A 23,808-nucleotide genomic window follows, 5' to 3' on the forward strand; every position below is an offset into this window, starting at 1 on the left:
CCAGTCTCTTCAACAGTACTTGTTTTACTGTGTATTTCTTGTGTTTCATGGCAAAATTTTGTACAGATGTTATGTACTGTGACAAAAAATTAATTTCTTTTGGTTTCTTGGCATATGAATAGTATATGCCTGAATGTTTGATTGTGATATTTATAACCACCTATACTCTTTTTACCGCACTACCTCACTTGAATCACCATCCTTTCCCTTCCACATTCCCCTTTGGGCAATGCAATGATGATGTTTTTTCAAAAGTGTATGTCCTTCAATGTTTTTCTGACAAAATGTTAGCTAGGTTCAGTGTGATTAAATAACACTGCAACATCAATATATTTCTGTTTTGATTCCATCATGTGCCAAAGCCAGGCAGAAACCACCACTCTAGTCAAGATAAGGGAGTTACACTCCTAAAATAACCCCTGCTCACCCCCTTGGTAGCTTGGCATGAGCAGTCAGGCTTATCTTAGAGGCAGTGTGTAAAGCATTTGCACATAACCAACAGTAATACAGTGTAAGCACTACAAAAGGACACCAGTTTAGAAAAATATCCAATATTTTTATATACTTCAGGCAAGACCAAAAACGATAAAAATCCACAATACACTACTCAAAAATCTTCAGCTATCAAATTATGCTTGAAAAACAGTTCCTTGATGTCGATAGCTCCGTCCGGGGCTATCACGGCGTCGTGAGCAAACAAATCCAAACAGTTCTGGCTGACCGCGGCGTCGTGGGCAAGCTACGGTGTCGGGAAGACCCGCAAACAGTACCTTTTAGAAATGCAGGGCATCGGCGACCTCTCGTTGAGCTTCCAAAAGCACAGCGTCCGCCGGCGTCAGTTCCGGAGGTCGGTTCCGGAGTCATCGGGGCCCTTGAAGTCACACACGTTGCAGATCGATCTCCTCTCTGTTGAAGTCAGGAGGGCTGGCGTCGGCAGGAGTCGGGTGCTGCGGTGCGAAGTGCCGCGGTGCGGCGTGCGGTGCCCTCAGGTCGCGGTGCGAGCAGCGGCTCATTGGCGGCGTCAGATTGCGTCGTCAATGAGACCAGGGTTGCGATGCGAAGTGAATGCGGTGCTCGTCGCGGTGCTGGCAGGTCATGGTGCAGGCAGCGGCGTCGTCGTTGCTGAAGTGCTGTTGTCGGCTGACAAACTGGAGTCGATGGCGTCGGCGTCGGTAGGCCATGGCTGTGGTGCGGGATGAGGGGGGTGCATCTTGTAACTTTACGAGGAGTGCCCTCGAACCACGGTGCAAGCTGCGGCGTTGATTTCGACATGGAGCGGCGTTGTCGGGAATACCAAGGCGTCGTCGTGAAGCGAGCAGCGGCTCTGTGACAGTGTCAGCAGGTGTCGTCGGTGAGACCAGGGTTGCGGTGCGACATTGCGGCGGTGCCCTCTGCTGTGCCTTTGGGACACGGAGTCCGCAGCTGCATCATAGACGTTGTCCGGTTGCTTTTCTTCTGTTGCAGTACAAAACACACAGTCCCCAGTGCTAAGAGCAGAAGAGCTTGAAGTCTTTGCTGTTCCTGAGATTTCTTGAACAGGGTGCAAGATCTACCTCAAGCCCTTGGAGAAACTCACAAAGTAGATTGCAGAAAGTTCAGTCCAGTCCTTTCACTACCCAAGACAGAAGCAGCTACTGCAGGCCATCACAGCAAAGTACACAGGAAAGTGGTAGTTCCTCCTCACAGCTTCTCCGGCTCGTCTTCTTGGCAGTCTTCTTGGTCCAAAAGAGTTCTAAAGTTCAGGGGTCTGGACCCCAATATTTATATCCCAAAATCCTTTGATCTCTTATGCAGAGAGTGTCTGTGCCCACCCAGAACCAGTTCTGCCTTCTCTGGTGTGACTTCCTGGCAGGAGGTGGAGATGGCATTGTCAGAGGCAGACCAGGCCCTTTGAGGTGCAAGGAAATCTCCTCCCCCTTCCCCAATTGCAGCCCAGGTCTATTCAGCCCTTTATTGACCCATCTAGACTATCTGGAGCCACTCCTGCTCGTCAGCCTTCTGTCATCTAAAACCCAGACAGGCAATCCACATTCCAGCAAAGGCACACGGGATGACTGAGCAAGAAAATACCTACTTTCTAAAAGTGGTATTTTCAAACAAACACAGAATGTAAAAATCATATTCACTAAAAGAGTCAAAACTGGGAGGTCAGAAAGCAAAAACTCAAGGGAAACACGCAAAAAGATGCCAAGTCTAACACGGGGCCTCTCCTCTGCCCATCCCCAGGCCAATTCTGGAGTGTCAAAAAAGAATAATTCGCCCCAAAGAACATTTTAAGACATACAGAAAAAATAAGCATATATTGTACTCCCGGCACCCTACGTTTTTCTATCACCTTCTGGAACGAGCAGTGCTGGGCACAAAGTGTATAGTCTGGGAAAATCGTCCCCTGGACCGAGTTCCAATGTAACGAGTCCTGAGGGTAAGTGACCCACAATATAGCATATCAATCAGCATAATTCAGTATTCGGGCAATGCCTGGCCACGGCGAAGGCCCCAGCGGAGGCTTGGCATAAGGGATCTTTGGGCACGTTCCACAATAAAGCATTACAACATGGCATCAGACAGGACCCAGGACCGGAGCAAGTGGTAATAAAGGGCAGTCATGTTCGAACCCTCAGGACCGTCGGGTATGCCTACCACTCACATGCTGTTCCGCCATGAGTACCCCTCCTCATCCTCAATACGCGCCTCTAGCACGACCACAGAGCGCTGCAGGGCACCCTTCTCTGATTGACAGGACTGCATAGAGCCCTCTGCTACCCAAAGCCTGGTCTTGTGATACGCAGCCTTGTCCACTGCGTCGCTTAAGTCTTGGCAGATAAGAGAGAGATTGACACAAAACTCCCTATCTTCCCCTCAACAGAAGTGCGAAGTTCCAGGATAACTTGCAGGATAGGGACTCATCAGAGAACTGGAGGGCAGTCCTCTGAGCACCCACAGGTTCAGTCAAGGGCTCTGCTGAGGAAGTGGGTTTAGTATATATTTGTCTATCTTCCCCTATGTGAAGGGCTGGGCCAGCTTATCCTTCTCCATGGCAAACACCGTTGTGAAAGGGAATCTCACTCCCAAGAGTAGCAAGGGAGAATAGTGGGCCGGGGGAAGCCTCTGACAAAGGAAGAAGGAGCTGATATGTATCGCACCCTCAGTGGGACAGTCTACACCAGTGCACCCCCACAATGAAAAACCGATGGCAGAAGAATCATGCCGGATGGCACTATGAAAAGCCGGTACTAGGAGGTCCATGCCTACTCCACGTGGTTGTGGCACAACCAGCAATCCGTTGCAGCCAACAAAGACTTCGACCACCCAAAGAGGAAGGAGAAGGTCGCACACCCTGTCCAGCGGGGGCCAACAAGCAAGGAAACTCCCAGGGTCAGACACGAACAGGAAATTCCCCAAATGTCACAGTCCAAAAATGACTGCTGAAAAACCCTCTGACTTCACAGACAGGACCAGGATGTGACAGTGTCACTCCCCAACAGGAGGCTTGTGTAGGAGAGCAGGGGGGGAATCAACAGTCTTCCCGCATGTCCACCAACAGCAGAGGCAATGGCAGGGACATGGTGAGGGGAGGAGGAAGGAAGAGGAAGCCTCAAATCGTGCCATTTGGCCCAGTGCAGCCACAGGCTCTGGGGCAGAGGGGCAAGAGAGTCAGCAAGCAGAAACAGCCCTTCCGCACCTCCCACAGTCCAATCTGACAAATGCAGTAAAAATAAGGGGCCACACTCTCACGGCCTCCAGCTCCTCGACCAGAGCACAGCCTGCAGCACGACCAGGCTGTAAGTACTGCGTTCGGAAAATGGCAGCCGAAGATCCACTGATGCACCAGCCAGGATGAGGGTGTGACAATGTCTGTTGGATGGGAGGGAAATGGAAGAGAGCACGGGGCCGAGAGAGTCACCAAGCACCCCCCTCCATCCAAAAGCTGCAAACTCATGGCCGTCAGTACGTGGGGGCGAGAAAGAAAGTCTTGCAAGACGTTTCCTGCGGCCCAATGAGGCCACCAATGTCAGGGCAAATAAGCAATGAAATCAGCAAGTGTGGGCAGCCAAAGGGCAACACCTCTGCAGACCCTTAGCGCCTCACCAGAAGCACCGCCCGCGGCCTAACCTAGCCGATGATCCCAGGCCATAAGCAGGAGAGGCCAGGGGTGGGGGGAGCAGGGGAGGGAGAGAAACCACCCCAGACTTGTTTGCCAGATGTGGGGAGTCCCCTCAGTCAGCACAGAAAGGAGGAGGACCCACCTCATGGCTCGACTCAGCCGCTGATATCAGAGAATTGGCCTCAGGCGGCGTTGGGGAGCACACTGTGACCCGATCCAGCCACTGAGTCGCAGGCAGATCACAGCCTCACAGCAGGGCCCAGTAGCAAGACCCCTCACCCGGCCATCCCTGGGCACAATGGCACCCCAACAAAGGTGCCAACAGGCAAGGAAGGGCCGTATAAGTGGGAGCAGGCCACAAGGTGCTGTGTTGTCGGTTCCAGCAGTCTGAGTCCAAAAATGGGGAGGTGGGGTGGAGGGGCAGGGTATAGTTGCACCACAACACGGCAGTCCTTGTGGGCTCGCTGCAGCAATGGAGCAGCTTAGTTTACAGCTGATTTGTATCAGATATTGTGCTCGCAGCTGGAGCTCTTCACAGAGCGACCGCCATCTTTCGTGGCCAAGCCATGCCCCTGGTTTGAACATTTTTGTTAGGTCACAGCTTTCATCCCAGTCTGGCCCAGGTGCTTAGTAAGTACATTCCTTTTTCTCCTCATAGACCCTCCTTCTCTGGATCTTCACTAAAGTGACTAAACTCCCAGATGTATGCCAACTCCGATCTTGTTTTACCTGAAGCATTTCTAATCATGTTAGATCTATTTAGTAGACCAATTTGCCTGATTATATTTGCTCACTAGTCCTGCGGATGTCTGTTAATTGCCTGGCTCCTTGCATCACTCTATCTCCAGAGGATCCGAGGATTGATCTAGTTTCCTGAAACACTCCCGATTCAATTTCCAATTGCTGTAATCTCTTAAAAACCTTCAATTCCAATCTGCAGATACATTCTCGTTCTCAGGCAAATCTTCTGTCCTCAAACTAATTTTGTGTCCTAAACAAAACAACCAAAGCTCTTTGGCCATATTTGACAGATCAAGGAACCTTATGCTTCCTAATCGATATATATAGGTCACTGCAGAATCACTGTCCATCTTCAACAGTATTGCTCTGCCTTGCAAATAATGTCTGAAATTCATGAAAGCATAAGGTCCTACTGTCAACTCCAAACAATTTATGTGTAGTACTCTCTCCGTGTTTGACCACAATTCACCAGTCTCTTGCACACCCAAATGTGCACCCCAGCCAGTTAGACTCACATCTGACTCCAAAATGAAGTCCAGAGAACAACCAAAAATTGCCTGCCCTTTCCAGGCATCTAAATTCTCTAACCACTAACCAAATTCCATCTTTGCCTTCTGGCCTAGGTTTATCTTGTTTCCATACCATAAGCCTGCCTGGAGTGCTTTCGTCTTTACTCTTTGTAATGCATGATAGTGTAATGGACCACAAAAGACCGCCTGAATTGAAGGGGATAATAGACCTATCAGCCTCGCTAGTTCTCTAAGAGTCAAAAACTCCTTTTTGTGTACCTAGCAAATCTCTTTCCTTATCTTAGCTATTTTCTTTACTGGCAACAGCAAAACCATGTTGACCGTGTCTATCATGAAGCCTAAAAATTCCAGAGTGCGTGATGGGGTCAAAACAGATTTCTCCTTGTTCACCACGAAACCTACACTCTCCAGTAGGTTTTTGACCATATCCAAATATTTCAGGTTTTGAGTCTGACATTGGGACATTACCAAATTGTCATGTAGATAAATGGTCATTCAAATACCCCTCTCTCTCAGGTATAAACCACTGCCCTCATCACCTTGATGAAGAACCATGTTGCTGAAGATAGGTCAAATGGAAGAGAACAAAATTGGTTAAGACGATTCGCCAGGTGAACTGAAGGTAAGGCTGGTTACTCTTCACTATTGGAATTGTAAAGTAAGCATCTTTCAGATCCAACTTTACCAACCAGTCCTTTTTCAACAACATGTCTCTCAAGAGATGGATCCCTTCCATCTTGAAATGTCTGTACACCAGTAATCTGTTCAAATCCCTTAAGTTTATAATAGGTCTCCACCCCTTGTCTTTTTTCTCTACCAGGGAGAGTGTCTTCTTTTCTCACCTCTACAGTAGCCCCTTTCATCAACAAGGACTTTATCTTGTCTTTTACTATACTCTGTTGGTCCGAGTTCGAAACCAACTCCCTTGGAGGAATGTACTGAAAGGGGATTCCCGTAAAATCTATTTTGAAACCCTGAATTGTTTCTAAAACCGATGGGTCTTGTGTTATATTCTCGCACACTTTGGTAAAATATTTTAGCCGACCACCTACTTTTCTCAGTGAAGAAGCAGAAGTTGTTGCACTCACCTTGATATTCAGATTAACCCTGGCCTCGGGGCTTACTTTCTTTTGCTCGCTGATAGAGGCTTCTCTGAGGGTTGAAGGAAGCACCCATACTGGCTTGATATCCTTTACCATAGTCTCTCTGCTTGAAATAACTGAACTGGGACCTCTGGTAGCCTCGACCAACAGAAAGTCCCCTTCTGCCGGCCCTGCCAAAAAACACTTCCACGGAAGACTGCGCATGTTGTTTTGAGCCTGGTCAAGGGCTGTGAAGGTAGCAATGTATTTACCAAGTATTTAGACCATGTCTTACCTGAATAATAGGCCCTTTCGGATTCTAGCTGGCTTCCATCCCAGTGAAATCCCCTTACTTAAGGTTTATTTTCATCAAGACCACGCTACGTCTTTCAGTGTTAAGGCCAGCTTTAGCATTTCCCAGTAGTACCATAGCTTTTTGGTTCCAACCCCTTAGAAGGTCTAGATCCAGTAGAAGACACTTAGCGCATGCCTCTTCACTCTTGGCAGTTATTCTTGCCAATGGGCCATCTACATCCAGGAGCCGGTCCTGGAACTGTTTCAGGGACCTTTATAGTCCCTTCCTGGGTTCTCTGTCCATCTTGAATAAAAAGGTGATTCGTTTGAGATCTAGGTTTGGGGTGAGGCAGACCTTATTGTTAATGACAGGTCTAGAGCATTCTGCTTTCAACACATTCCTCACCTCCTTTTTAAATAGATTCCTAATCCACTTCTTAATAAAATTCCACAAATGTTCTTAAGACTAAAATTCCTCACTTCTTGGGTGCTTAACATTATGGGGTGAGAACATTTCTTCCCCCAAAGGGTTCCTAACACTATCCTTTGAAGCAGAAGGAATAACATCCTCAGCAAATAGGTCATCAACCCCATCGTCTTCCTGTTAAACATCAAGCTCACACTCATCTTCATGATCTTTCTGGTATTCATCTTCCACAAACTCAACATCTAGAGTATCCATTTCATGCGTGCCACGCAGCACATCCATCTCTTGCATGCCGCAAAGGACACCTTTCCTTTTAGGTAGGATGCTGCATAGGGCATCGCTCTCTTTTCAGGTGCTAAGACCTCCCACTCTCTTTAAGAGTATGTGCCCTTTTTCAATTCCCCTTGTCTTCTTTCCTTTCTATTCTCCATTATCTGAGTTGTCCTCTAATACTGTCCAATATTCGTTACCGGATCCCCTCTTACTCTTCCATTTTTGCATGACCTTGTCAATGGACTCATTCACAAAGAGCTTCTCATTTCATGCTGTATTATCTTTTTCATACATTCTTAATTAATTTTCCCCTCAGGGATCTCAGGTGACTCTCAGTCGTTCTATAATAAACTGGTAAAATATCTGTGTCAAGATATTATCAGTATCAGAATAAAAACCCAAAGGTAATAAAATGCTTGGAACCCTCTCCTGACCTATAATTGTCAAAACCACTCAGCTGTTGAAGAAAGCTACTGTAACTGTCAACTGACACCATCACATTGTTACAGATTTAAAAATCGTCAGGGTAATAGTACTAAAACGTAATGGCACTAAGCCTAAAGCGAGATGGCCCCAAATCTGGCGTTGGCTCGGCCTCACGCTGTTATCTAATGCTTTCCTCTAGTACACCGAGCTATGCCTGACGCGCTGGAAGGCCGACTAGCGTCCAGTAGGCTTCAGCAACAATTGCCTGTTGTGTAATGCGAGCCCTTGCGTCCAGCAGGCTTCTGAGATAGATGAATCTAGTCCTGAGGCTGGATTCAGGTCGAGCGAGGCCAGGGGGTGGTCACAGAGGCCTGCTCACCAAGATGAGATCTGTGGCTGCCCAAGTAGAAACGTCTCTGTGAGGTGCAAAATTGACACTTCCGTTTTGGAGCCAAGTAAGATTTGGGGCTAAAGTAATAGAGTGTAGCCACATAAGTGCTCAGGGTAAAATAACAAGGTATACAGCAATGTACATACTTAAAAAAAATATTCTCAGGCATGAATGTACCTACTTAATTAATATCATTACATTTCTAAAGATAAATAAGTGGGCCATAAAAGTGAAAAATCACAACATCGTAACAAATAGCTAAGGAACCCCTTTTCCATAAATTGGAAACTATCTAAACAGGCGTACCACCACCAAGCGTTTGTATCCTGGGAGTCCACTTTGAAACTGGAGTTTTGTGGAGTTATGTTGAAGACACTTACATTTTCCAAATTCTTTGCTGCACAATAGTTACTGCATTTTTAGCTTCTAGGTAGGTTGTGCACTAAATGCCATTGACAAGCATGCATTAAAAAAGTAGACACTTTCGAAGAACAAAACAATTTTCCATCACAGCTTGCGGTGTCAGTCAGTATTCTCTTAAGTATTTCAAAGTAGAACGGAAAAGCTTAAATTGGATCCATGGTGCAGAACTGTACCTGCAGTGTGTTTTTTTACTTAACACATTTGTGTTTGCTTTGTATAATAATGGCAGTGCAGGATTTATTCAAGTGGAAAAGATTTACAGTGCTGACTAAAAAAGCATCCATCATTCCTCAGATATATTAGTTCTGCATATTGTTCATGCCAGGGGCTCTAACAGGAGCCAAATTAGACAAAATGGGTCAGTGGAGCAGGGAAAATCATATATATATAGCTGGAATATTTAAACGTTAGCCTAGAGGGAGAATGGCGAAGAAAAATAATTGCAGTGTTTCCTTTTCCATCTACAACTCTTCTCTCTAAACAGAGATTTTTGCGCGTGGTGAACATGTTCACAAGGGCTCATCCATATACTCTCTTAAAATATAACAAATTTTTCTAAATGTGAACTCCAATCTGGTATATAGAAGCCAACAGCCCACATCCTTAAAGCATTTTTTGTAAAGCTTCAATGTGCGACTTATTTTTTAGTTAAACCGTTTTAGTATTTTATGACCAGTGTTTAGTTCACTGAAGTTAGGGTATCTTTCCAATATCTTCAAACATCTTTTTTCACTGGTATCATAATCACAACCACCACAATGTTGGTGTTAAGCATGGCAGGGATCATTTTCCATCACAGCTTGCGGTGTCAGTCAGTATTCTCTTAAGTATTTCAAAGTAGAACGGAAAAGCTTAAATTGGATCCATGGTGCAGAACTGTACCTGCAGTGTGTTTTTTTACTTAACACATTTGTGTTTGCTTTGTATAATAATGGCAGTGCAGGATTTATTCAAGTGGAAAAGATTTACAGTGCTGACTAAAAAAGCATCCATCATTCCTCAGATATATTAGTTCTGCATATTGTTCATGCCAGGGGCTCTAACAGGAGCCAAATTAGACAAAATGGGTCAGTGGAGCAGGGAAAATCATATATATATAGCTGGAATATTTAAACGTTAGCCTAGAGGGAGAATGGCGAAGAAAAATAATTGCAGTGTTTCCTTTTCCATCTACAACTCTTCTCTCTAAACAGAGATTTTTGCGCGTGGTGAACATGTTCACAAGGGCTCATCCATATACTCTCTTAAAATATAACAAATTTTTCTAAATGTGAACTCCAATCTGGTATATAGAAGCCAACAGCCCACATCCTTAAAGCATTTTTTGTAAAGCTTCAATGTGCGACTTATTTTTTAGTTAAACCGTTTTAGTATTTTATGACCAGTGTTTAGTTCACTGAAGTTAGGGTATCTTTCCAATATCTTCAAACATCTTTTTTCACTGGTATCATAATCACAACCACCACAATGTTGGTGTTAAGCATGGCAGGGATCATTTTAAAAGCTAAGGCACTGATTGTCAAGTTATTTGCCCACCTGTGTTTTACTTGTATAAACAATAAACTTAATATACAAGTTCATATTTGGATTCCTGCTTCACAGAACCAGGAATGATGTGAATGTACGCTTGTAAATAATTAACAGTATATCAATTTCTGCATTATCAAATCTGCTCTCAGGAGCGGGTCTTTGAACATTGCAAACGTTGGCGAACAACTAAAATAAATTTGTGGTTATTCACAAAGGATTTGCTGGTAGTTTCGTGGCCTGAAAATAGGCCAAGATTTCTTCCTGTCAATTATAGGAGTAAACCAGTTTTTAGATGTAATGGGCAGAGAGAACCTGATTGGAGAATGTGTGGCCGGAGGTGTTTCTCCATGAGGAAATTTATTTTCCATCTGGGCAAACAAAAACAAAAATTACATAAGTGTGAGATGTCCGCATGCTGAATGAACACATGTACATTTCTGTACTTAGTATATTTATATATGTATGTGTAGGAAATCTTTCTTTTCTGCATGGTCACCACAGATTTATCTCCATCTTCTGGAACCAAATTTTTCGGGTAATATGACTGTGCAGTGTGACAAAGCTATTCAGGGCCACTGTGTGTATATTCTGGCCCTAAAATAGCAATATCGAAATGGGTTTCACCCAGTTGGACTATTTAATTTTTCATGTATCGCTATGATAGATGGTACCTAAAATGCACCAGGTGCGTGGAAGTTAAATGTCATTTGGGGGCTGAAGTGTGTGTTCACACCACCCACGTATGTGACAAAAATATATGGCATCCAGTGCCACCGCTTTGGCGCGGCTGTAGGGACACATGTAAAAGAAAAGGTCCTTTGCCATGTAGGCAAAAGTATTTTTATATATTAAGTCACCCCCTGAAGTGTACCCTGTAACCCCTCAGGGCTTGGTGCTTAATATACAAAAAAGCAGCACACTACCTCTTCGAAATAATGTGTCCTTGCTGTGAATAAATCCTCAAAAGCTGTTTTCACTGTGAAGGTTAAGTTTGATGTTCAATTAACAGGCTTAGGTGTAATTCAAATCTTTATTTTCTCTCTCCATTTAAGAAAATTATATCAAAATGTTTCAAAGTTAATTTCCCACTCAGTTAAAAAAAAAATGTATTGGTGAAACTAGGTTTTTGATAAATGTATTGGAAAAATTACTTTATTAAGTTGTACTTTCTGTTACCTGAGCTAAAACGCGTTCAGGACCGCCCCGTGCCAGAGGTCCCAATACCCGGCTGTGAGTGAATTACCCTGCAGCCAGGTATCAGTGGTTAGGCCTCTGGGCCCAGAAAGGTAGGATGTTGTCAATAGCTGCCCACTTAACAGGGATTAGGCGACTTGGAGGGACCTAGAATATTTGGTTGAACAAAGGACATCCTTCACATTTTTTCTTTTGCATTGGAAATGCCAAATAGGGGTGGCTGGATCTTCTTCCATTCATTCCCGGGGCCCTTCTAAACCGTCTTGTTCCAACCCCAAAGGAGGGAGAATCGTTTTTTAAAAATTTATTTAACTACAATGATTTTATTATTTAATTTGGTATGCCATAGACATTAGCAATAGGAAAGACTATGCTCAAATGCAATTCTTGTTGATGAATGCAGAGCTATACATTTCGTTGCAATCTCCATCCCAATTCAGTAAACCAAGTTAACAAAACAAACCCTCAGCACCCTCTGTCCCGCCTCTAGGCAGTGAATCTTTATTTCTCCAGTGGGCTGCTAATATTGGGCCAGATTCACAAAAGTAATCTGAGACAAAATCCTAACTTTACGACTTTCGGTATTCACAAAAGGCATTTAGTAGTAGTAAAGTTAGGATTCCTAACTTTACTACTACTAAACTGAGACAAAATCCTAACTTTACGACTTTCGGTATTCACAAAAAGCATTTAGTAGTAGTAATGTTAGGATTTTCTTTAAAAAACTAACTACTACTGCGGTTTTAAAGGAGAGGGGTACCTCTCCCCCTCTCAGAATATGATTAGCTAATACTAGCAATTCAGAATTTAATACTGTAGAAAACGTTTTGTATAGCTCAGCTGGAAGTCCATCTTTTCCACATGCTGTACCGTGCTGTACCGTTTGCTAGTGATAGCACCACTTCCTCTATTTCTTTGAGTGTAATATCTGCCAACATATCCCTTATGTGATTAACCTGTATTTTGGGAATGGGGAGCTCATCTAGGAACTCCTTAAGTTTTAAAATATTAACCTCCTGTCTCGTGGAGTAGATAGCTTTATGATGATTTAAAAAGTGTTCATTAATTTGTGTTTCTTCTGTCATACGAGCTTTTGTATTTTTTTTCCACCAAAGATGTTACCGTCTTGGATGCTTGTCGTTCTCTTATTTGCCAGGCTAAAAATTTCCCAGAAAATTCACTTTCCTCATACACTTTTTGAAAGTATGTGAAATTATCCAAGTAGCCTATGTTATAATAGTATTCTTGCATCTTTTTACATGCATGTACAAGATCCAATTTATTTTTTGCACTCTTATTTCTAATGTATTGTTCATTTGTATTGTAAACCACTAACTCTAATTGAGACCTTTCTATCTTTTGAGATTGCTTTGTTGCAATTTCTTTGGAGGTTATGTACCCGTGGATAGTTTCCTAAATCTGTGACGCTGGTTGGCACAACAGACAAAATTTCGATTTTTTATCGAGTTCCAGCCTTAACTTAATTTGGTTACGGATAGGTTGTTTCAATGACAAAGTGTATTGCCTTATAGATACTCTCTCTCTTCTTTTCGTTCTCCTTTCCCATCTTTACTCTCGTTGAGGATATGTGTTTTGCTTATTTTCAATATGCAATATTGTGCAAATTAATTCATTCCTGTACTGTGTTTTTAATGACGAAAATCTAGGATTCTTTGTTTGTTTCTTATGTATTTTAAATAAAACAGATGATATGATTTATTGTCTACAGTGTAGTGGTATATGTGTTTGAAAGAATATTCTCTTCCCTTTTTGAAGCGGAGTGTGAGTGTTGTTTGGTTGTTGCAGGCATGAGAATTCTGTGATCATCAAGTGATCATTGGTTTGCCAAAGGAAAGTTTTTACATTTTTGTGCTGAAAACGGAACCCTATTCCTTTGTCTAATAAGGGGTCCCTCTCTGTTCATTCTTCTGATGAAAAGTATTGGCCACTTGCCCAATACCTAAACATTCTGTGCATAGACTGAGTTTTTCCCATATAATGCGTCTCTTGAATTAATAAGATGTCGGGAATGTGGCCACGTATCCATTCATTTAAGGCCCGAACTTTAATCCTATTGTTGAGGCAATTGGTTTTTAAAGAAACAATGCAGATGGAATCTTTCTACATTTAAAAAAAGAATATGTCTACTAATCAACCCACCTCTCCATCCATCTTTTGAAGTGCGCTGTACAATCATTATAAATAACTATTCCTTAGAGCACCCCCCCATCCCAAACCTGTTAAAGCACACAGAGGTATGGGATATACATCCTGCATCAGCAATAAGCAATCATAATTACCTAATAGTGTAGCAGTCCTGGCTAATATAAAGTGCATTTTTGAACAATTTTTTTTAAACTTCTTATTAAAGTGCCTATTCAAAAAAAAGTGCATAGTGCAAAATACAAAGTGCAGAGTGCATAGCTAATATTGCACATACATACTTATACAACTCATATGTACACTAAAACCAGACTTAATAGCATTTTTACCCCATATTAAAGTGCTTATGCACGATAAAGTGCAAAATAAAAAGTGCAAAGTGCATAGATAATGCTCCACATACATGCATAGAGTATAAAGTGCATCTTGCATTTTGAGCCAAAATATAGAAAAAGCTGAATCCATTTATACAATATCGCCACCATAGTTATATAATATCTCTCCATTTATCTCTATTTTTGACCCTGTGAACACAGAGATACACTATATACCTAAAGTGCTTGTGCAGATTAAAGTTGTGTCATTTATAAACACCTATGAAATAATGTTTGAAGAGGAAAAACCCTCCTGGTGCCTACTACCTCAAACGTTTGCTCTTCTCTTACAGACCTATTTACTTTTGTCAAGGCAAAAAGATGTACTTTCCATTTTTTACCCATATAAGCACCCAGTGTCCTGCCCTATATCCACCCAGCTTACCCACCCAATCCCACCCCCTTGTGCCCCTTGGGGCAATAGCCCACACCTTCTCACAAATCCCACTATACACCTTAGGTGCCATGGATTTGCACCTGTGGTAGTGTGCACCTGGTCAACAAGAAGACACTAGGTCCTCCGGCTCCTGACTGCCCCTGTGCTACTCTAATGGGAATTCTTAGCTGAACCAAAACCAAGAACCAGCAGCCGAAACCCCCTTCACCCCAAAAAGTGCCACTATAGTCTATAGAGATCATAACTTTGCCAGCATATGACGGTTTTACAGTGAACTAGACATGCGCTGTAGGAGTTTGTGCGCTTTTCCGACATCGAATATATGAAATTTGCCATTTGCAAGAACTTTCAACTTGGATTGCTGCACAATAGTCGCATGTCCGGCTTTTGTTTTAAAAGAGTCAATCATTCGTACAAAGTCTCTTCTTCTTTTTGGAGCCACTGCGGTCATAACTGAAATAATATTGAATCGAGGAACCGTTTGCATCGTAAAAGATCTTTTTTCAATGGCTTTAGCCAATATTTTCTCCTGTATTCAATAATTGGCGAAGTTGACCAATATTGTTCGAGAATATTTTGCATTAGGGAAACGCTGAGAGGGTATCCTATGTGCCCTTGTGATTGTTAAATCCCCTTTTAGCTCTGGGATAGGCTCCTTCAATAGAGATTCTACCCAATTTTGCCCTTGGGGTCCCTCAACCAATTCTGGAATTCCCACCAAGCGAAGGTTTGAGCATCTGTTATAGTTCTCTAGATCTTGGAACTGAGTCTCGAGAGAGTATTTACACCATTCTATCTGCACCAGCTCCTGTTGCAAAGTCTCTGTCTTGTCCTCCAAAACAGAGACCCTCTCCTCTGCCTCTGTCATGAGCTCCAGAAGTTTACTCATAGTTTCCTCAATATTTGACAATCTTGTGTGGAGGGATGCAATTTCCTAAGATTGTGTTAAGCGAAGCTCTTTTATCTCAGAAAGGATGAGCTCAAAAATGTTTTTCACGGTTTGGCCAACTTGCGAATCGAGCAGTTGTTGTGAATCTTGGGGAGCAGCTTTCTCACCGGCTGATACTAGTGCTATTGTTCTGTCAGTTGCTGACCAACTTTCTGCATGTGGAGATTGTTCCTGCGCTGGGGTGATATTTGGGCAGGCTGTAGCAGCTGCTGAATTTGACCCGGACTACTGGCGCTTAAAGCTGCCGGAGCTATATGCAGTTTAGAAAAAAGAGGGTACTGCTTACAGCAGACGGAGGTTGAGAAAGACTCTGCTGTGATCGATTTTGGGCAGACCTCCAATAAATAACTGTTCTCTTTGTTTTCCACGCTATCGGCACGTGTGATATCTCTGCTGTTCTCTATTTCTGACCCGCTTTCTCTCCCCGTCTGAGTAGCCAGGGCCTCAAGGCACCCAGCTTCTAAGATTTGCTGCACTTTATTGTCCATTCTCTGCTGTCCGTGTCGCAGTGCTCGTAACCTTCGTGAGTGGTTTCTCCGAGATGACCTTCTGTCGTTGTCTCGGGATAGGAGTGGACTAGTTGAAAGAGGCTGTATCAATTCCGGGAGGCTTGCGCTTAAGTGTGTGCATAATGTAATTATAGCTACAACCTGCATGAGTAACTGCTCGGCGGGCGACGACAGCGGACTCCTCCTACACGCGTCTCCGCTAGCGCACCTGGAGTAAAGGTCGCCGGCCACGACCATTTCGAGCTGCTGACAGAACGGCGAGACTGCCGAAAATGGCATCGTAATGCCATGGTTCGCTTCCGCAGTGGCCTGGACCATACTTAATGCAGCAATGCGGCAATGTGGCAAGTGATAACGGCGTTCCTTCAGGGCTCCTGAGGATGCATGTGGGCTTGGTATTTAGTGGCTACAGGGGATGCAGGCGATCAGCAAGCGGCCCCTTATGAGTCTTCATAGCTATTAACCTCTACCTGATCACATGAGAGACAGTATGGATTATAGTAACTGCAGAACTTGATTTCTGGACTTTTTTTTTTTGCCTGTCTGATTGGGTGTACGCAATTTCATCTCCCCATTTGCTTAGAGTAGTATGTTAATGGGGGATGCTGGGCACAAACTGGAGTAAATAGTGTCCTTCCCCCCCACGGGCCCTTCATGCTGGGTTGCGATTAAGGATTAATTGCACTCACAAAGGAGGAGGTCAGCAAGGATTGGGAACTAACTGCTGGCTGCTGGTTGTTGAAGCTATAATTACATTATGCGACAGAGGGCAATCCTGGTGTGTCCTTTTTCAGAAGATGTTCTCGATGTGGGTGCTCTGTAGCCTTCTAGGGCCACTGATAGAAAGTTTAGTCCAAAGCTCTTTTCGAGTACTTTAGCCAGAAAGCACCAGTCCACGGGGTCGAAAGCTTTCTCTCCGTCAAGTGTTATCAAGACTACTGGGATTATCTTTGTTTAGTCTTTTTGCCTAGGTGGATCACTCTCCTTAGGTTATCATGCATTTGCCAATGTTTAATGAACCTTGTTTGGGCTGGTTGTATAAGGCCCAGGAGAATGTCCTCCAATTTCACGACGAGAATCTTTGCATAGATTTTAGTGTCCACATTTAATACCACTATTGGCCTTTGTGAAGAACATAATTTGGTATCATTACCCTATCTAGAAATGGTAGCCTTGGCCATCGATGGCACTACCCTTGATCTATTTGCAAAAGTATTGTATAACCTAGTTAGGTATGGCACTAGAAATCAGAGAAAGTCTTCTAAAATCCCTCATTATACTCATGTGGCCTGGTGCTTTAATAATTCTAAGTGTCTTGATAGGATGCCTTGAACTCATCCTCCACTACCGGGATTCCTGACCCTCTTGGTGTTCAAAGCTTCGGAATTGGGCGTTTGTCTTTGTATTTTGCCTAGCCTGTTTTTGACAAATTTTGGGGAGCATATTACCGTAAGTAGAAATCACAGAATACCTTCATTTTACCATCTTCTTTTGCACGCTCTTTCACCAAACCCTAGTCCATTGTCTGACAAAATCTCTATCCTGCTCAATGCTGAGCAGTCTGGCCAAGTGTGGGCCTACTTTGTTCTTCTGGGTGTATTGAACATGTTTTAAGCAGAGTAAGGTATGGTTGGCATTATTTGTGTCTATGGTGCTTTGCTGCCTTTTGAAAGATGTCGCTATCCTGAAGAGACTGTCTAATAGTTTATTTCTACACTCCCTTTCACAAATTTTCCTCCAATCGATCCCTCTGATGTCGTCTAGTTTTTCTGCTATTGAACATTATTTCAACAAAAACATCCCGCAAAAACAGCCTTGCTGGCATCTCAGAGCACCATCTGTGAAACCTCTGCAGTTTAACTATTTTGAAAATAGCCCATAATAATTGTGCATAACTCACTTCTTAGGATTGAGTCTTGTAGTAGGTAAGGATGTAGTATCCATCACCCCCCTTACCTCAACGTGCAATTCCAGTTTTCTGGGACTGTTACTGGGAAACAGTCTGAGGTAGCTGTTGGGTAAATCTCTGACTGAGCGACTACAGAGAACACTGTTCTGCTTACCAAAATATAATCGATTCTCAAGTACATTCTATGAACAAATGAGAAAAATGGTAAGTCTAGCTCAGGCTCATATTGAGCTCGTCAGAGATCATTGAGGTCCAATTCCCGTATTGTGTGTTTTAACCTCTATGAGAATGCTCTAGAATGTGGTGTCCTTCCCAATCTATTGCTTTTCATGGTACAAACAGTGTTAAAATTAGCCAAGAGGATAATATCTCCCTCAGCAATCTCTGATGGGTTGCCTACGATTTTATCTGTGCTCAAATTGAGAGCACAGGCTGTAGCTATTGTCAACGTCTTGCCTTTAAGTTGACAAACAACCCACCCTTTGTTATCTTATTTGGTTTCTAAATGGGTTAGTGGGCGCATTATGCATAAAAACAGGGCCACCCCATTGTGCTGGGTGTGATTTGAGAAGTAGTATGCCTGAGAATATGGCCTGTGCTGAAATCTTGACTATTGTGGGCTCTTTGGATTGGTTTCCTGAATGTCCACTATATGAAACCTTTCCTTCCAAATGTACTGCCATGTTTTTGTTCTTTTGTTAGGGGTGTTTAGCCTCTTGTCATTACTCTAACCATCCGATGACTCCTCCATATGATACTCTATTTCTGAATATTGCACGTTAAGGGACTCATCTGCCTGTATCAATCCACCATCCACCCCTCTGTGAGACATGAGGACATTCCTGATAGGATACAGTGAAGTTCAGTTCCCCCCCATAACTTTCCCCATAACATCTTGTCAAATCAAACATGTCTAACATTTGAACCTCGTGATCATTCTTCCACTGCCATGGTCGAGCCTCATAATTTGAGGAACGTCCCCAGACAGTGACCTGGTAAATGTCTGCACCATTATTGGGGCTACCTTACTGGTGGGCTCCCACGGCCTATTTGCCTATTTACAATATACTATTGTGCTTAAGTAAAGAATATTGAGTCAGAGTGTCAAATGTTGGGACTATGTCTTTTGTGCTTTCAGCATGCATGACGACAGGGTGACAACAAGTCCAGTTCATCTCCCACAGCACTCTGGGAACCCACCCCTCTGCTTTTAGCCTCCTTCGTCAATGTAGACTCAGTCCTGAGGGTACGGTGACACCTCCTTCCCGACTGTGGCCTTGTTTTGTGTCCATTGATTTTGCTGTGGTTTGGGAGTTCTTGACTCTCCTGGTTACCATGAGCGGTGTTTTTCATTCCTCCCAGTCCTTTGATCTGTATCATCTGCAGGTTGATCGTCTAACTTTACTTCCAGGATCCAGGTGCTCTATTTGAGGTTTGGTGAAATTTATTTTGAAATTCAAAAGCAATGCCAAATGGAAACATCCAGCATTATCGGATCCCGTTCTTTTTCAGCTTGTCTGTGATGGGTCTAAACTGCTGCCAGTGAATAAGGGAAATCGGAGCACTGCTGGAAGGGAGACCAACCATAACCCTTGTAGCTTATTTGGTCTTTGCTTTGTGCCACCCTTAATTCTCTCTCTTTATTTTACTGGTTGTGAAATTTTGCTAATGTGCCTCTTGGCCCCTAGACTCTCCAGTATATTTTGGCACTACTGTGTGGACTTGAATGAATACTGTTACGATATTGAGTATTTATTTGTATACCTTGTGGGACACCGTATTAGGTATCATCACCTGTATGTCATTGTCACCAGCTGGAATTTCTGGAATGTTGGTAGAATGTACTCTGGAACTGACATGGCAGGAGGTCAACACTAGGTGTTCATCGCCATTCCTCTTGTGTGTGTTGGACTCATAATACCGATTAGTGGGGAGTCGTCTTTACAATTGCTCCATGCCAATTCATTCTGCACCATTTTGTAGCGCTTGCACCCTATAAGTTTCTCTTTCTGTGAGATTTTCTAAGGCTTTGCATTTTTGGGCTTCTGTGTCTGTTTGCGCTATTGTAGCTGGACATTCAGAGAGCAGAGCATTCTTTCTCCTAATAGCTGAATATTGGCATCTACCTCACAGACTCTTTTGCCCACTGAATCTGCCATTTCTCAAGATGGCAATTTCTTTCTCTGGTCTGTGTTTAGGTAAGCTAGTCTCTTTGCTATGTAGGCATTAATCTCTTCTCGCAGTTAATTCTTTAAAAGTTTGCTCACTCGTTATTAGATTCTCCTTTGTTAATGTCATTATGTCAGGTGGGTTCGGAGGCGACTTCTAAGTTGACAGCTCTGACAACCAGGTGTCTTTTCCTGCTGGTCCAGGGCTGCAAAAAAGCTTGTTACTTAGCACTTTGTCAGTTTGACAGCACATATTATGGTGTGTACTGGGTATTATCTGTCTTCTGGTATCGCCATTGGAGCATAGTGAGCCTAAATCTCCATTCTCATTGGACTGCACCATTCTCTTAGTGTGAAATACTCAGGAAATCCTAGCCAGCACCAGAGATGTGGACATATATTATTCCCAATTAGCTTTACCTTGGGGGACTCCCAATGCCATTTTCACTTGACGCCCCCATCCCCATTAAGGCCTTTTACCAGCCTTTGATAAAGAGTTTCCAGTCTGGCAATTGTGAGTTCCACTCTTTACCCCCTTAAGACAATCATTGATGGTCCCCCCTAACCCTTACGGGGTGACCCTGACCAGGGAAGAGGGGGATACTACAGAGGTTGCCAATGCTGGTGGCATCGATGTCGCTTATACCGCTCACTTCATTACCAAACGACATGTCTCCCTAGGCTGGGTGTGCCTCATCACTCCGTCCACAGGTGAGCGTGTCATCACTCATTCAATATCATATGCGGGGCTTCAGCCCGCTGCTGCCAAGCAGCTGGTAGGCTCTCCCTACAGTCATTGCCTAATATTTTTCCATGGAGCTTTACTTTTTGTAGGAGCTTTTTAGCTTACGTTTTTTTTAAATGCATATCTCTGATTCCCTCTTCTCCAATTTTGAGTGTTTTGGTGTGTTTTTGTTAACAATTTGTCTATTTTTTTCGAACTCGGTTTGAGAGTTTTATTGTTTTGTTTTCTTGACTGTAAAATTGTTAGTTCTGTTTGAATTGAACACACATTTCTCTGGGGCATTGCTTTCTGATCCCTATGCCACAGGTACCAGGGGTTGAGCAGAGTTTCACATGAAAAATATGCTGAGGCCTAACCTGGGTGTGTTGATAAGTGCTCCCATTTTCCAAATTAATAATTCACATCCTGGTATTTGTTTAGTGTGTAATTAGCTGAAAGGCAGTGGATTATTAAATTGCCTTTTATGTGAATAGTCCAGGCAATTAACAACAGACACAGTTAGCCAAAATGCTGCTGGAATTTTTGTGAGTCAGAAAAGTACTCAAAACCTACTCATAAGGTACAGTGAGTACATTTTCAACATTTTGCCTGGGAGTTTCATGAGTGGGAGTCTAAAGCATTTATTACAGCCTTTTGTTAGGTTGAGCCTGGGCATCGCTTGCTCAGCTCTGCGAGCCATGCTGTATTGGAGCATGTACTTGAAGCCCCGCCCACTCTCTGCCCATATTTGTCTTTGGCTTGTGTCATTGTCTTGTGTCATTGTCTTGTGTGATTGTCCTTCTTAAATGCTGGCCTCTTATTTGTTATCAGGCTTGTTAGTCCCTCCTTAGTACTGCCTTATCTTCATTTGTAACCTCACATCAGGACTGGGCTTTTTTCTTTGGTTTTTACACGGTACTTCATCTTTAGTCTGTAAGCACAATTTTCTTTAATGAGTTTCTCTTACTGCAGGAGGGCAGGTGGGTGTCTCATGCGCAGTTTTGACCACCAGTTTGTTTATTCAACGCGTAGCAAATGGGTAGCACTTCAGGGGCCATGGGAGACAGAAGGAGGCAACTCAGCGATCCCTTCAAGAATTTGGAATGCAATAGGTCTCGCATTTGAGAGAGTTTAAGCTATTGGCATTGTAAATGACAGTGCCTTTTATTAATGTTTCAAAAACCAAAACATAAATAAAAGGCATTGTCATTTACTATGCCAATAGCTCAAACTCGTGTAAATGCGAGACCTATTCCATTGCAGATGCTTGTTTTTTCTATATGAAACAAAGACAAAACTGTTGCTTGCCCTAACCTTGCATTGCTTGGCACCGTAGGTATTTCTCCCATGTGTAATTTGCTTCCCTTTAACCTTTTTTTTTTTTTTATTCTTCCTGTAACAGGGGTACAGAAATTGGTCAATCATCTGCTGAGATATAAGATCCCGATGGCTGTTGCTACCAGTTCAGCAAAGGTAACATTTGATATGAAAACAGTCCGGCACAAGGATTTCTTCAATTTGTTTCATCACATAGTGCTCGGAGATGACCCTGAAGTGAAGAACGGCAAGCCACATCCAGACGCGTTCTTGGTCTGTGCACAAAGATTTAATCCGCCACCACCACTGGAAAAGGTAGGGGGCGTTTAAGCACTTAAAAGTTCAGCATGTAGAGTCGGTATTGCATTTTATTGGTTCTTACAGCTTGTTAAATCTCATCTTGTCAGTGGTAGTTTAAGTGTATTTCTTTGTTTTTGTTGTATTTCATTATATTGAGTTTCATCAGAAGAGTAACAAGAAATAAAGGAAGTATTAAGACATGAAGTGATTAGTTCTTATTGGCATGAAGCTTGACTTGTTCATAATTGGATAGATGTTTGTATCAATAAAAGTGTATCACTGTCTTGAAAATAAGGACTACATAAAATAAAAACTTGAAAAAACGTATCTTTTAAGGAAGGGCTCAGTTTAAAGAGAGAAGTGTGATTTAACTGATCAAGGATAGAAGTGAGAAGAGTCTATTCATTAGACACCTCAATTTATTTAATGTGTTTAATGTGGCATTGCTCCAAGGGGGAGGGCTGAGATTTGGATAGAACATAGTTATTGCTGCAGAAGCTTTTGAAACATTAGATACTATACTAGACAGCATTGTGTTTGTGTTGTCCGCTTGAAGTCAGACTAAAGAAACCAGGCCATGGCTATCAGGTGGGTGGTCCAGCATCATGCATCTGAAGCAACAATGGACTGCCACAGTGTAGGTACTTTTTATTTCATGCTTACATACACATTACACGTATCAGCTTTAACGTATCCCACTACCAAGGGAAACACCCACTACCAGAGTTGTAGGCCATAATCCCATGTGAGGGAATGTAACGAGGTAGCATTTTTAATAGCCAATATAGCCTGAGGAGGAAGTACATTCCACCCAAGTTTTAACAGAAGGCCTATACCAGGCATTATTGGTAGTTTGCTATTGCATTGTCTTCAGTATATCTCGCAGTTTTCCAGCGTTCTAAACTGTCACACTGATTTACAACTTGAGCTAAACTGTCACACTGATTTACAGTTTGAGTCACAGGGATATAACATGAAGCTCGTAGAATCCCACAGCTTTTTATTGATGCAAGCAATCCCCAGTCAAAATGTGCATATGTATACAATGTTGAACATATACAGAATGAAAGGCCCCAAAGAATACATTTTTAGAGATCAATGTAAAGATAGTTTTACTTTAATTCATAAAGGTTGAGAGACTTGCTTTATCTGAGGGAACATTGATCTGATTTATGTAGGGACAGCAAAAGAGAGGAATTAAGTGTACAAGTTGAAGACATTTTGAGGAGGATGTTGATGAAAACAGGGTGTCAGAAATGATTCCATCCGGAGTGTTTTGCTGAGGCGCTGGAGGCTGGATAGGTCACTATGCAAAATTGGCTAGGACTATTGTGCTGAAATCACAGCATGCCTCTCTAGATGACCTCAATGAGGCATACAAGCAAACACAATTGTGTCTACCTGGCTAGTTCAAAAAGGCAAGCCTATGCAGGTTTTTATGGTGTAAATCAGATAACACCCATCTGATTGGATCAAATGCTACATATTATTGGTTCCAAGCATTGTGTAGATAGAATTAGACCCCCTGGTCTTGAAGAAATGCCCTGATCATTTATGGACAAATTGAGGAAAGAAACATGCT

The 23,808-nt window shown here is 43.0% G+C and overlaps 1 protein-coding gene across 1 annotated transcript in view; it reads left to right on the plus strand.

The window, feature by feature from the left end:
- The window catches only part of PUDP (pseudouridine 5'-phosphatase), a 758,189-nt gene that overhangs the window by 435,268 nt on the left and 299,113 nt on the right, over positions 1-23,808 (plus strand). The window contains exon 3 of the mRNA XM_085622590.1: positions 22,012-22,241. Coding sequence (XP_085478716.1) covers positions 22,012-22,241 — 230 coding nt within the window. The remainder of the gene's footprint in view (positions 1-22,011; positions 22,242-23,808) is intronic.

Source organism: Triturus cristatus, chromosome 8 (genome assembly GCF_964204655.1).
Source record: "Triturus cristatus chromosome 8, aTriCri1.1, whole genome shotgun sequence".
NCBI classification, from domain to species: Eukaryota; Metazoa; Chordata; class Amphibia; order Caudata; family Salamandridae; genus Triturus; species Triturus cristatus.